Genomic DNA, 15,396 nt, shown 5'->3' with positions numbered 1-15,396 from the left:
CTGGGCGCTTGCCTGGTGCTGTTCTTCCAGGTCGGGCTCCCGACCAACAGCAACGTCCTGTCGTCCACGCTGAGCCCGTGCAGGGAGTAGCCTAGCCAGGAGAAGTCCTCCTCGCCCCTCGCCATCCAGTCGGCCGCCTCCACGTCCAGCTTTTCTACGCGAGACCACCAGCACCGTTTACCCCACACGGGAGGGGGCGGGGCGCCGAGTTTTTGCCGGAGCTCTCAGATACCCCCCAAGCTGTTCGCAGGGCCCCCACCGTCAGAAATGGATCCCCCGCTTCACACGAGAAGGAAATCTCCAGAGCTCACTTTTGTGGCGCACAGGATGCAATACGGACGGGGTTGGGGGGGGGCGGGGCGGGCATCCCTGGGATGCCTTCGGGCTTCCCACGCTTCCACAGAGGGACTCTGCCAACAACCCACCGGCCCCCTTGGATCTGGACCTAGAAGCTGCATCCCTTTTTGTACATCCTGTGACTCTATCCACAGCACCTGCGGGAACACCTGCCAGACTAAACGCTGGTAGATTTCAGTGAAATGATCACGGGATGAGGAAGAAAGGACACGAGGCCACGTGCACCAGCACAGACTAGAGCCGGGAGGCCTCCGCCCCCACCCCCCCAACCGGCGTTACCTTTGCCGCTCCCTTTGGGGCCGGAATGAAATGCAGCTACCATGCCCTTCTGTTTCCCTCCACCCGGTGCAAAGGGGGAGCCCATCACCAGATCGGGCGCGCCGTCGCCATTCACATCCGCGGCCAAGAGCGTCCAGCCCAGGTTACAGTAGGTGTCCTGTAGGGGAGACCAGGAAACTGCGTGACACCCAGAGGCCGACGGCGGGATGCGGCGAGGTCTGGTTCACTGCCCTCGGCCAAGGCGCAGACATACCTGGCAGGTGATGGTGACGTTGGGGCGAGAAGACATCCCTCCTCGTGTGGGGCCAAAGTAGACGTACACAGCACCCTAGGCAAGGCAAGGCAAGGCAAGGCAAGGCAAGGCCAGGACGGTCGGGAGGCTTGGGTGCTGAGCCCAGAGCCCCAAAGAAGAGCAGGAGACGCAGGAACGGTGGTAACATAAGCCACACGAGTCCCTACTGTCAGGAGCCCAGGGACGGAAACCCGGCCCACGCATCTGCTGCTGTGCTGAGACGGTTTTGAGGTCACCTCCATCAGACTGGTGGAGCCCCCGACGCGGACACAGTCACTGTCACTCATCTGTGCGTGCCACCCACACCTGTCCGTGCGTTCGCAGGACGATTCACCCGCCTCCCCCGTTCGAGGCCAGCTCGGTTCCCGGCTCCTCCGTGGGGCCTCCCCTGACCCAGCCCATCAGTCCTCTGGACACGACTCGCGTGTGCCTCGAGACGCACACACCGTGCCATCACTCTGTGACGCAGACCATTTCCTGTCCTCTCACTTGCCGGTCTCCATCCTCATTCGTTCTAGAAGCATTTATGTGCCACTTTGGGCCAAGCACTGGAGGAACCATGATAAATAACAACACTCTGTCCTCCCAAAAAGCTAGCGAGCGGGCAATGACAACACCACGGCATGAGGGGCAGAGGGTGCCATGTGAGGCCGGGAAGTGTCACCCACACTGGGGTTTGGGGGACAGTTCTGGCACGGGTCTCATGTGGCCTCTGAAGGAAAAGGGAAGAAAGGACTTTCCAGCAGGGAGGGAGCTGCCCAAGCTGGGTGCTGGTGTGCAGGGGCCTGTGGGCCCAGGAGTAGAGGGGGGAGGGCAGAGGGTGAGCTCGTGGCGGGCGGTGGGGTGGGTTGGTGATGAAGGGCCTTTGACCTTTGTGCTCACACATGGCACAGAAGCTGGGCCTGCCGTGCACGGGGCACACGCAGACAAGAGCCCACATTCCAGGACCAGATCTGGGCAAGGAACAGGGACGGGGTGGGGTCTGTGCACGAGCGGGAAGATCCAGGGAGGTCACCACTCTGCTGGGATGACGGGGCCTCCGGATCGGCTGGAATCTCCGTCCCCCTCCAGCGTCCAGCATCTGAGGGGGTCGGGGGAGTAATTTCTGGTGGAATTGAGGCCACACTAAGGCCAGCGAGGCAGGGACTAGGTGGCACCTGGTAACCCGTGGTCACGTCAAGGACCCCAACTGGGGGACCCAAGATCATCTCCCTGCACACACTGTGGCCGACACACTTGGCTGTCCGCTTCCTGCAGAGGCTCTGTCCGGCCAGACCCCCCGCCCTGGCCTCCCCCCCCCCCCCCCGCCCCCAGCATCAGCCTTACTTTGTAGGTGAGCTGCTCGGAGCCCACGGATGGGGCTCCCACGGCCAGGTCAGGCACGCCGTCCTTGTTAAAGTCCAACACGGCCAAGGCCGAGCCGAACCGACCTGAGGGCTGAAGAGACACAAGTGACTCCCCCCAGGCCGAGCCACAACCTTCAGAAGCACACAGGACTCCCCGGGAATACAGACTTCTCAGGGCCCAGGAAGGAAGCAGCAACCTGTGACACTCCTGAGAGGCCCAGACTCCCCGCTGGGCGGCTCTGCCCTAAGGATATTTTTGGCAAGCCTGTCTTGCTTTAAGGGGAGGAGGGGGTGCCAGGAAGAAGAGGGTCCGTCCTCACAAGCTGCAGAGTTAGAAACCGGTCTAATGTACATTCTGCCCCACGTTCAGGGCCAAACTCCCCCTGGGAAGCATCCAAAATGATCATCGCACCCACCAGCAACAACAGCTAATGTCTGATGAGCACTCAGGATGTTCTAGAGCCACACGATGGCCAGAGCAGGGGCCACGAATTAAACGTGGCTCTTAAAGTAATTCACACTGAACACGTTAAAAATTCGGCTCCCCAGAGGCACCAGCTGCCTGGCAAGTTCTCAAGAGCCGATGCACTTAGTGGCCCTACGACTGGACGGCATAGCTACAGGATGTCGCTACAGAAAGTTCTGGACAACACTGCTGAGGACCCCGTTCTAAGCACCTTACACGGACTAGGGCAGGCACGTTTATTATCCCCCCGCTCGCGGTTTACAGGTAGAAAACCCAGCCCGTTCAGGGACAGTTTTCTTCCAAGGTGGATTTCCTAGACCTTTCATCCCCCACCCTCTGGAACCAGCCTCAACCCAAACGCAACTCCCTTCGTCCTCCCGTTCTTACACAACTTCTAGAACAATGACCAGTCTTGCACAAGTCAGTGGTTTGCCACATACACACGGCCCAGAGTCCGCGTCAATTACGTATGGCTCATGGTGCTACACCCGCGTGCATGGTGCCTCTGAAGACTGCCCCTTCCTGCGAGGCGGGAACTCGACAGACTAGAAAGGAATGCTCCAGGGCACAAAGCACGTGGGCCACGAGGAAGGGGCCACGACGGGTGCGTTTCACTCTACAGACAAGGACACAGAAAGGCTCACTGCAGACTCGGGCTGGACCGAAGGAGTCCCCTCCCTAGTCCCCGCCTTCCTCTGGCCATCTTCCTTCTCCTCGCAGGTCACTGGGAGACGAGAACACAGAGCTGCCCCCTCCACGTCCCAAGTGCGTGACCCTTGATTGTCCCCAGGCGGCAGCCGCCGCTCTCGCTCCCTGTCTGCAGGAGCCCAAAGGGTTAGACCCTACCCAAAAGGCTGACACGGGAGTGGCTTTGTGAAGAAGTCAGGAGCAAACAGCAGGGCAGACTGATTTCGGAGCTTTCTCGTGTGGTGTCAGAAGGTTCCAAAACATGCTGTCCCTCCGGGACTGTGTAACGTCGCACACCGGCCAGCCGACTTCGGACGAACGCTCCCATACAGGGCCCCTCCCGTCAGGTCAGGTCCTGACCCCGTGCTTGTCATTTGTGGACATGTGTCCAGGAACGTCGTCATCTTGTTTGGTCTCCACAGCATTAACTCGGCAGCAGGGGGTCTTGCCGTTTCCCCGGGACAGGAACCAGCTTCTGATCCAAGTCCGGGGCTCCCTCCCCCGGTGCTTGGTGTTCGGAGCACGCAGTCCTGCCCCAACTCCCGCACTCGTCTGTGCCGAGGAGCGTGGCCGCAGACAGCTCTTGTGAGAACGAATGCCGGTCACGTCCCGGGGGAACCTTCCAGGCTCCTGGTGCTCCCAAGAGGGGTCAATGCAGACTCCGTGCCGAACATCCATATAGTCCGTGTGGGATTTTTCTGCTGATGAACCACTTAAAACCAAGGAATGAGGGGCACCTGGGTGGCTCAGTCGGTTAAACATCTCTGATTCCAGCTCAGGTCATCTTATGTTTTGTGGATTCGAGCCCCACGTCGGGCTCTGTGCTGACAGCTCGGAGCCTGGAGCCTGCTTCCGATTCTGCGTCCCCCTCTCTCTCTGCCCTCCTCCATTAGCACTCTGTCCCCCTCTCTGCCTCTTCCCTGCTCACGTGCTGTCTCTCGCTCTCAAAACTAAAAACAAGCATTTAAAATAAGCATCGGCCGCCGGCTGTGTGTTGCTATCGTCGTTCTTGGGACTGGCTGTTCACTCTGGAGACTCGGCCGAGAAAGACAGGCAGTGGCTTATGGACACCAAAAGGAAAAACTGGAGATGGGCGCCTCACCTCGAAGCCCTCCAGGATCACGTGGGCCTCCTTGTCAAGATCCAGGTCGATGGGGGGCAGGCCCAGGTCGTTGCCGTAGAGGAGGTACACGCGGCCGACCTGGACGTGGCCGGGGCGGCTGTATCCCGGAGCGCCCACCACCAGGTCGCCGTGCCCGTCCTGGTTGAGGTCAGCTGAGGTCATTGCCCTGCGGGGAAGAAGAGAGGACCCCCCCGCAGTATCTGCTGAGAACTATGGGTAAGACGGTCTCCTGTGTCCTTCCTCCCTAGAACTTCCTCTTGTTGACTTCTTCACCCTGCCTGACTGCGGAGAGCATTCACGTCTGAGTTTACATTGTTCGTGTGATTCGGTCTTGCTCTCCAAGAAACATAACGACGACGACAGTGAGGCCACCAAGGCCTCTGGGCATTTCTGGGCCGTATGACCCGAGCAGGTGAAAAGCATCTTCACAGAGCCTCAGGTCCTCTATGCAAAACCCAGAATAGCTGTGCGTGGTCCTGAGCTCGCCTGGCAAGAGAGGACAACTGCACCCAGCCAGTGGCACGGGCTCTGACAGGTCAGGTAACAAACAGACACGAACTGAGTCTGGGACAAACTTGTGTTAAGTATACATGCTATCTCTACCTTAGCTGCACAGGGTGCCGTGTGCTGTGAAAAATCCTAACTGTTCAATGTAGTTAGTAGATCTTGCTTTCTTTCTTTTTTTTAAGTTTATTCATTTATTTTTGAAAGAGAGCGAGACAGCACAAGCAAGGGGAGGGGCAGAGAGAGAGAGAGAGAGAGAGTGAGTGAGAGAGAGAGAGAGAGAGAGAGTGAGAGAGAGTGAGAGAGAGAGTGAGAGAGAGAGTGAGAGAGAGAGTGAGAGAGTGAGAGAGAGAGAGAGAGAGTGAGAGAGAGAGAGAGTGAGAGAGAGTGAGAGAGAGAGAGTGAGAGAAAACACGGCATGAACCCGTGAGATCATGACCTGAGCCAAAATCAAGAGCCAGACACTTAGGCAACTGAGCCCCACCCCAGGCGCCCTAGTGGGTGATTGTAAATGAGAATCTATGATTGAGCAGGTACAGAAGTAGACAAACCCAAAGGTTCAAAGGTCTTTGCTGGGGCAGCTAGAAAGACCAGAGATCATCTGTTTATTCTCGTTCTTATGGCCACAAAAGGAATAAAAGGCAGAACAGAGGGAGACAAGTAGTTTCCAAGGGGCTGACAGGCACCAGGGAGACACTGCTGTTCCCTGGGCTCTGAGGCTGGGTGCAGGGGAGAGACCTCCATCTTCACTGCTGCTCCCCCACCCCCACACCCCCCTGTCCTCACACACACCCCCATGTGACCGCAAGCCTAGCAGGAGGCCTCCTTTGGCTCCTTCGGGAAGGCGGCCACGAGGAGCCATTATGCGCGACTGAACGGCCAGTAAAAACAACATTCACCCCCCATTCCTGTGCTGGGGCTGCATGCGTTAGTGGCCCAAAAAAGAAGAGCTGTCAGTAAATGTTTCCAAGGGAAACAATGTCATATGGTTTTAAGGAGCGTGGCTTAAAAAAGAAGTGTCCCCAAACCTCCAGAAAACAATCACTTCTATGTACTGGGGCTCGGTTTTGGTTGATTATTAACATCAGAGGAATCCCCAACATTGTATTTATAATTACCATGGTTTACTAGGCTTTTGTCATATGAAGTCAGGATATTCCGATCACTGGATTAGCCATCTGTTCATATGCTTCTAATGTCATTAGATTCCCAAACGTCTGTGACATTAGGTCTTCAAGAACATTGAAGCTTTGCAAATATTCTGTAATACTTTATTGTTGTAATTATTCAGTCAGGTGAAAGCTCCTTGTATTTAAACACATTTTCACCAATTTTAAGGAGATCGTGGTTATTGGGTTTTGAAAATTTTTTTAATGTATATTATTTTGAGAGAGAGTCCAAGCAGGGGAGGGGCAGAGAGAGAGAGAGAAAGAGAGAGAGAGAGACAGACAGACAGATCCAAAGCAGACTCCAGGGTCCAGGCTGTCAACATAGAGCCTGATGCGGGGCTTGAACCCACGAACCGTGAGATCATGACCTGAGCCAAAGTCGGACGCCTAGCTGACTGAGCCACCCAGGTGCCCCAAGTGGTTATTACAAAGATGAAATTAAATTAATATTTTTGTTGATGGTGACCGGAATGGAATATGAGGTGCTAACAGGTGCCATCCGAAATCTGTTCAATGACTGAAAGTCATGCTGATGATAGCATTCAGGAATAGGAGAAACTTCTACCTACCAACCGAGTCTTGCATAGGGAGAAGACAGGAAGTAAGAAGCCAAGGGGCTGGAGACGTGCTTCAGCGACTGCTGAGAGCCGCCCGTGAACATTGCCCGTATGTTCCTCTCCAGAGCCTGGTACGCAAAAGTAAGGGAATCCTGGAAAACAAAATTAGTACAGGCAGGTAAAGACACATGGCATCATCGGCAAAACTATTATTTCTTGTCAAAAGTATTAGACTGTCTAAGGGAAGCCAGTTTTGACAAGTGATAAATAAATAAATAAATAAATAAATAAATAAATAAATAAATAAAGTGCTGATTCCAATCAATAGCTAAGACCACTTGGGATGGGCAGTCAGGGCAGGCCAATCACTATCCCAGTATGCAGGGCGGGGGGAGGGCGGGGTGGAGCGGTTACAGCCCCAGGTCTCATGCCAGCGGGTAAGGAAGTTTGCTGGGGCTTAGCCTGAACAGTCAGGATGGTCTGTGCTCTGTGTTAACCTGAAGAACAGAATGAAAGAAAGTTAATGGATTAAAATAGCTTAAGAGTTCATTCAATATGGAACTGATTGTGTATCTGTGTGTCTATGCATGTGCAGGGGCATGTCTACGTGTGTGTCCATGGGTGTGTGTGTGCAGATCTCTGTGTATGTGTGCGTTGTGTGTGTGCATTTCTGTGTCCGTGTGTGCGTGTCTGTGCATATTTTCACCCCCAAGAACTGGAACACCACCGAGATGCCCCAAACACCCTCCAAACCACAGCAGGTAGAGGCACGTCAGGCGGGAGAGCTCAGCTGCAAAACACCGGAGCGGGGACCGGCCGTCCGTGTGGGATGCTCAGCTGTTCGTAACTTGCTCGCGCACCCAAGCGGCCCTGAATAATCCGGCCACATACCAGATCCGCCCAAGCCCAGGGGATACAACTCTAAATCCACCTGAGGGCGTCACGAGACCAGACCAGAATTCCGAGGCCTGCCCCGGGCGGAGTGGCATCGGCCAGAGCAGGGGGACAGCCCCTCGCAGCTCGGGCTCCAGAGAAGAGCCCACTGAGGGCCCTGCAGGAAAGGCCCGTGCCTCCTGGTTTTCCCATCCGGTCCCCCTGGCGGGCTGCACATAGACGCCCAGCCTAATGCCCAGCTCTGCCTTGCTCGTTCAGCCAGGAAGCATTTAATCAGCACCTGCTGTGTGCCAGGCCACGACAGGCCTCAGGAACATAAAGTGTTTCTCTTACAGGACTTCCCTTTTTATGAAGGGGATCCAAATAACTAGGACAAGAGGATAAGTGCGTGATAGAGGATCCCGGGTCAGGACTGGCTGTGTAATTTGTGGAGCCCGGTGCAAAATGGAAGCACAGAGCCCCTAGGTCAACAGTGAGTAGGAATTTCAAGGCAGCAACAGCAGAGCGCTAACCCAGGTAAGAGGCCCTTCTCGGGGCGGCTGCAGCCCGTCCCCCGTGTCGGCACTGCTTGCACCCCCACAGAACAGACCCGCCCAGGCGCTTGCCCAACTCCCAGAGGCGCCGTTTAGACGATGTCGCGTGAACCCTTCTCCCGGCGTTCAGAGCTCTTTCACAGTCCGGTGCCTTCCCAAACCTCTCCGAGTACCTTGTATCCCTTGTCTTGTTTTCCAGGCCAAAAAGTCTACCCGTATTTCCAAATATCCCCCAAACCTTCCCAACCCACAGAGATACATGCTCACTGATGAAATATAACCTCCTGTTCAAGGCCTAAGTCAAAGAGGGAAGTTTTGTCTCACAGGCAGAGTATTGCCCACCCGCGTTGTTTGTTGCATACTACGTACGTGTGATTATCTGTGTACTTATCACCCCAATTGGACACCTTTTCTCAAGGTCACAGTCTATTTCCCTTTCATCTTACACACCCAGTTGAGTGTCTGACACTTAACGTTTTTTTTATTATTAATTTTTGAGGGACAGAGACAGAGCATCGGCAGGGGAAGGTGAGAGAGAGAGAGAGAGACAGAACCCAAAGCAGGCTCCAGGCTCTGAGCTGTCAACACAGAGCCCCACACGGGGCTCGAACCCACGAACTGTGAGATCGTGACCAGAGCCGAAGTTGGACGCTTAACTGACTGAGCCACCCAGACGCCCCAAACTGTCTGACACTTAAAAGATGATCGCATGGATGGATTTCATATGCAGCATCTGCCAGGGCCACCTCAGGCTCCGCGGGACTTGCCAAAGGCCACAAAGGTCCCGACTCACATCTCAGGACGTCTCTGGAGAAAACCAGATTTGGAGGCCAAGGGTATTTGCTGGCCTGGAGGCGCACAGGGCGCTCAGTGAACAAGTAAACAGCCAGTACGTCTGCAGGTCAAGATCGCAGTGGGCAGCTCACACCCTCCACCCCCCCCCCCCCCCCCCCCCCGCATAGCAACAGAAAACTCTTACCGAGGTCCAGGAATCCACGCGGAAGAACACTCCTCTTTCAGTATAGTTTATATTTTTTCCAGTCTCTTTAGTGAGGGACGCAGTCAAATTCCTATGGAAATCACTTTTCTGTACTTTGGAGCTGCGGGAAGGGAGAACCACAAAACGGGACAGACTGAGGAGACAACAGGCCCCCGAACGATGGACATGAAGTCACGTCCATCTCGGGTGAAAGACCATGAAATCCTATTATCTGGAAGGTGAAAGAGAAAAACCTTCCCAGGACATTCCACAGAATTTTACTGAACACATTTCCAAGGTTAAGAGCCGGTGCTTATAAAAAACTACTTCCCGGAGCCTCAAACTCTTCTAGTATAAAAGGTGTGAAGTTCTTCCAGATTACTAAAAATAACAACAACAACAACAACAAGACGGGATTTCAGCATTTCATGCAAATGGTCAAGAGACAGTCGGTAGGTGGGGCGCCTGGGTGGCTCAGGTGAGCGTCCGACTTCAGCTCAGGTCATGATTTCGTGGGTTCGCGAGTCGGAGCTTCGGATTCTGTGTCTCCCTCGCTCTCTCTGCCCCTCCCCCGCTCATACCCTGTCTCTCAAAAATAAACATTAAAGAAAGACTACTTAAAAGAAAAGAAATGGTAGGTGCTTGGGACGCCGGTATGCAGGCACGCGGATTTATCTTCAAAGACACTGGAACGAACCGTGCAATAAAAGTATGTTTTCAAAGTCATATATTTTAAGAGGCAACAAACCAGACGCGCAGAGGAGCGGGACAGAGCAGCCGGGAAACGGGAGTGAACGCAGGGGCCCGTGTACAACGCCAGCCGGCGTAGGGACTCTGACAACCTACACATTACAAGCTCGAGCCAGAGGCATTCAATTCAGTTACATTAAAAAAAAACAAAGGCTTACCTCATTTAAATAAATTAAACCGTGAGGGCTTAACTCTCCTGTTCTGCGGCTCTACACTCTCTCTCTCTTTCACTGCAGCGGCGTCCGAGTATCTAGCCCTCGCTCACCCTGAAATATCCGTGGAAACACCACTTCGTCGCCGAGGGCTCTCCTGTGACGGGGTCAGGGCACTCCATGCTACGCCCCTCCTGACGCTTGAGATTGTCTACGAGTTTTGTTCAGTGCCCATCTCCCTGCCGGACACATACCCCGGGGCGCGGGAACCGTCTCTGTCCTGCTCACGATGAGGCCTCAAAGCCTAAACCAGCCCCTGGAGCCGGCGAGGAGCAAACACCCTCTCGTCACGGACGTGCAGAATACGAACACGCTTAGTAAGCGCACGTGGTCGGGACGGGGCCCCACAGGGACGCCAGCCCTCAGAACACAAGTCGGGCCCCCGACCCCCCTCCTCAGGAACCACCTGACCATCTTCTGCTCACCCGGTCTCCTCGAGGACTACCCAGATTTCACCCTGAGCAAGTCAAGTTGATGAGTACTAACAGTGATGGTAATAACACCGTGAACTACCATTTTTACTCCTTAGCGAGCGACTCGCTGATATGCTAATTGCTTTACATCCGTGCTGGCACGAAATCCAGGCCATGATTCTGGGAATATGGACATGTGTTTTTTTTCTATCTTGCCAGGAGGAGGAAGTTGCACCTCAAAAAAAATTAAGCAACTTGTTTGAAAATCACACGGCTGTAAGTGGCGGACCCGCGCACCTACCTGTCTACAAATCCCGTCTTCGTGTCTACCGAGCACCCCTCGGTGTGTTCCTTGTTCGGTTTGCATGTTGTTTCTCTATGAACGGGTTTGGAATCCACTTACCCCTGGGCGCTGGTTTGCTGGCCGCCGCAGGCAATGAACAGAGGGTTCTCGGGCAGACTGCAGTCACTGGGGACACAGATGAATCGGGCATTTTTCTACCACCTTCTTTCCAGGCATGAATTTTACTGAGAATCGGTGGTGCACTTGAAGCCGCGTCCAGAAGCCTTAGTCTAGGGGCGTTCGTGACGGAGCCAGACGGCACTGCTGAAGGACCGGGGGCCTCCGTGCTGAGGGTGTATGAGCCGACTGCAGACAGCCCGGTGGTAACACAGGCAGCCCCACACCCTGGTCACCCCAGACCCCTCCCTGCGAGGAGGAGGAGAGGGACACAGGACCTAAAGCAGGCTCCAAGCTGTCGGCACAAAGCCCAGCGTGGGGCTTTGAACCCACCCCCCTCCCTCCTGTGCACCTGCTCTGGTCACCCCAGACTCACGCCGCCCTCCTCCCTCCCAGTGAACCTGTTCCACCGCCCCACGCTACCATGAACGCTCTGGGAGTTGGAGACAAAAAGAAACGGATTCCCAATGGCACCCCTCTCTGCCCGATTATGCCCGCATATGATTGAATAGGTCTTATTTTCTTCATCTCATTCCTTTAAAAACAAAGATTTGTAAACTGACACGGCCACTAAGAGAACATAAGAGGTAAACTTTCCCTCTCCCTCTGGAAGGAAGCACTAAGCAAGGGAGTATTACATTACAAGAGTCTGTTCCAGGGGCGCCTGGGTGGCTCAGTCGGTTGAGCATCTGACATCAGCTCAGGTCATGATCTCACAGTTGGTGAGTTCAAGCCCCGTGTAAGGCTCTGTGCTGACAGCTCAGAGCCTGGAGCTGCTTTGGATTCTGTGTCTGCCTCTCTCCATGTTCCTTCCCCAATCATGCTCTGTCTCTCTTTCTCTGTCTCTCTCAAAAATAAATAAACATTTTAAAAAAAATCATCTCTCTCAGGGCCAACGTTCAGCTTCGGAGAAGGTTTTTCCTCAAATGCTCTGTTCTCCAACACCAGGATTGGGACGGCAGCCTTACAGCAAGAACGCTACAGTTACAAATCCTTTTTGAATTATGCAGAGCTCCGGCTGCAAACATAACTACCATTCTTCTGCTGTTTCTTCCAGAAGCTACACTAAGAGTTTCAAGCGACAAATCTGCTTTGGAAGATAATTATCAGGACGCTGAGAAATCCTTATAATATGACAGTGTACACACTGCTTCTCCCGCTCCTGAATTTGGATCCTTTTTCTTTGGAGCCTTTCTCCATATTTCCACCAAGTTCCACAAACTCTGATGAATCTTTCTTTGGGTGTGAAGAGACAATCAATTCAAGGAATTTTCCGCCTTGATAAAGCAGAACAGAGATCAAGAGACAAATCTGTTCCTTCTCAAATAGTTCTCCTAATTAAAGAGTAAGGTTTAGGGGCACCTGGGTGGCTCAGTCGGTTAAGCGTACAACTTTGGCTCAGGTCATGATCTCATGGTTCATAGGTTCGAGCCCCTCGTCGGGCTGTGTGCCGATAGCTCAGAGCCTGGAGCCTGCTTCGGATTCTGTGTCTCCCTTTCTCTCTTCCCCTCCTTCCCCCCCAAAAATAAACATTAAAAAAATTTTTTAAGCATCTGAATCATAGGGGTCCCAAAAGATGAAGAGAGAGAAAAAGGGGTAGAAGATTTATATGAGCAAATCATAGCAGAAAAGGTTCCTAACCTGGGGAAAGACACAGACATCAAAATCCAGGAAGCACAGAGAACTCCCATTAGATTGAACAAAAACGAACTATCAACAAGGCGTATCATAGTCAAATGCACAAAATACTCAGGCGAGGAGAGAATCATGAAAGCAGCAAGGGAAAAAAAAGTCCTTAACCTACAAAAGACGACAGATCAGGTATGCAGCAGACCTATCCACAGAAACTTGGCAGGCCAGAAAGGAGTAGCAGGATATATTCAATATGCTGAATCAAAAAACCATGCAGCCAAGAATTCTTTATCCAGCAAGGCTGTCATTCAAAATAGAAGGAGAGATTAAAAGTTTCCCAAACAAAAATTAAAGGAGTCAGTGACCACTAAACCAGCCCTGCAAGAAATTTTAAGGGGGACTCTGTGAGGGGAGAAAGGATGAAACAAAACTAAAAGGACCGAAAGCAACAAAGACTAGAAAGGAACAGAGAATGCCACCAGAAACTCCAACTCTACAGGCAACACAATGGCAATAAATTCATATCTTTCAGTACTCACTCTAAACGTCAAAGGACTAAATGTCCCAATCAAAAGATAGAGGGTATCAGAACGGATAAGAAAACAAGATCCATCTATATGCTGTTTACAAGAGACCCATTTTAGACCTAAAGACGCATTCAGATTGAAAGTAAGGGGATGGAGAACAATCTATCATGCTAATGGTCAACAAAAGAAAGCCGGAGTAGCCATACTTACTTATATCAGACAATCTAGACTTTAGAATAAAGACTGTATCAAGAGATGCAGAAGGGCATTATATCATAATTAAGGGGTCCATCCACCAAGAAGATCTAACGATTGTAAATATATATGCCCCCAAAATGAAACCACTCAACTATATAAATCAATTAGTTACAAACATAAAGAAATTCATTGCTAATACCCTAATAGTAGGGGACTTCAGTACCCCACTGACAACAATGGACAGATCATCTAAGCAGAAAATCAACAAGGAAACAATGGCTTTGAATGACACACTGGATCAGATGGACTTAACAGATATATTCAGAACATTTCATCCTAAAGCAGTGGCATACACATTCTTCTCCAGTGTACATGGAATATTCTCCAGAATAGATCACATACTGGGACACACATCAGCCCACAACAAGTACAAAAAGATTGAGATCATACCGTGCATATTTTCAGACCACAACACTATGAAACTTGAAATCAACCACAAGAAAAAATTTGGAAAGACAACAAATATTAGGAGACTAAAGAACATCCTACTAAAGAATGAATGGGCTAACCAAGAAGTTAAAGAGGAAATTAAAAAGTACATAGAGGCCAATGAAAATGATAGCACCACAACCCAAAACCACTGGGATGCAGCAAAGGAGGTCAAAGAGGAAAGTATATAGCAATCCAGGCCTTCCTAAAGAAGGAAGAAAGGTCACAGATACAAACCTAACTTTACACCTTAAAAGGCTGGAAAAAGAAGAGCAAATAAAACCCCAAACCAGCAGAAGACAGGAAATAATAAAGATTAGAGCAGGAATCAATGCTATCAAAACCAAAAATAACAGAATATATCAATGAAATGAGGAGCTGGTTCTTTGAAAAAATTAACAAAATTGATAAACCCCTAGCCAGTTTGGTCAAAAAGAAAAAGGAAAGGACCCAAGTAAATAAAATCAAGAATGAAATAGGAGAGATCACAACCAACACAGCAGAAATGTGAACAACAAGGGGCACCTGGGTGGCTCAGTCAATTAAGCATCCGACTTGGGCTCAGGTCATGATCTCACAATTCACAAGTTCAAGCCCCAAGTCAGGCTCTGTGCTGACAGCTCAGAGCCTGGAGCCTGCTTTGGATTCTGTGTCTCCCCCTCTCTGCCCCTTCCCTGTTCATGCTCTGTCTCTGTCTCTCAATAATAAATAAACGTTAAAAAAAAATAAAAAAGAAATACAAACTATAGTAAGAATATTACGAGCAATTATATGCCAATATAGTTGCAATCCGGAAGAAATGGACAAATTCCTAGAAACATATACACTACCAAAACTGAAACAAGAAATAGAAAATTTGAACAGACCCATAACCAGTAAAGAAATCGAATTAGTAATCAAAAATCTCCCAAATAACAAGAGTCCAGGGCTGGATGGCTTTCCAGGGGAATTCTACCAAACATTTAAAGAACAGTTAACACCTATTCTCTTGAAGCTGTTCCAAAAAATAGAAATGGAAGGAAAACTTCCAAACTCTTTCTATGAAGCCAGCATTATCTTGATTCCAAAACCAAACACCCCACTGAAAAGGAGAACTATAGACCAATTTCCCAGATAAACATGGACGCAAAAATCCTCAACAAGATATTAGCCAACCAGATCCAACAATACATTAAAAGACTTATTCACTATGACCAAATGGGATTTATACCTGGGATGCAGGGCGGGTTCAACATCTGCAAAACAATCAATGTGATACATCACCTCAATAAAAGAAAGGACAAGAACCACATGATCCTCTCAATAGATGCAGAGAAAGCATTTGACAAAATACAGAATCCTTTCTTGGAAAAAACCCTCAAGAAAGTAGGGATAGAAGGATCACCTCAAGACCATAAACACCATATATGAAACACCTAACGCTAACATCATTCTCAATGGGGAAAAACTGAGAGCTTTCTCCCTAAGGTCAGGAACAAGACAGGGATGTCCACTCTCACCACTGTTATTCAACATAGTATTGGCAGTCT

General features: G+C 51.2%; 1 protein-coding gene across 1 annotated transcript in view; it reads right to left on the bottom strand.

Annotated features, from left to right (window-relative positions):
• Positions 1-15,396, bottom strand: part of GPLD1 (glycosylphosphatidylinositol specific phospholipase D1) — a 64,549-nt gene that overhangs the window by 13,357 nt on the left and 35,796 nt on the right. The window contains exons 12-19 of the mRNA XM_078446585.2: positions 10,965-11,030; positions 9,187-9,307; positions 6,793-6,932; positions 4,530-4,716; positions 2,255-2,365; positions 890-964; positions 637-793; positions 13-154 (exon numbers count right to left, since the gene is read on the bottom strand). Coding sequence (XP_078302711.1) covers positions 13-154; positions 637-793; positions 890-964; positions 2,255-2,365; positions 4,530-4,716; positions 6,793-6,932; positions 9,187-9,307; positions 10,965-11,030 — 999 coding nt within the window. The remainder of the gene's footprint in view (positions 1-12; positions 155-636; positions 794-889; positions 965-2,254; positions 2,366-4,529; positions 4,717-6,792; positions 6,933-9,186; positions 9,308-10,964; positions 11,031-15,396) is intronic.

This window comes from Panthera onca, chromosome B2 (assembly GCF_046562875.1).
Source record: "Panthera onca isolate mPanOnc1 chromosome B2, mPanOnc1 haplotype 2, whole genome shotgun sequence".
In the NCBI taxonomy this organism is placed as follows: Eukaryota; Metazoa; Chordata; class Mammalia; order Carnivora; family Felidae; genus Panthera; species Panthera onca.
Note: the sequence above shows the minus strand (reverse complement) of the source record. Positions and strands in the feature narration are given on the sequence as shown.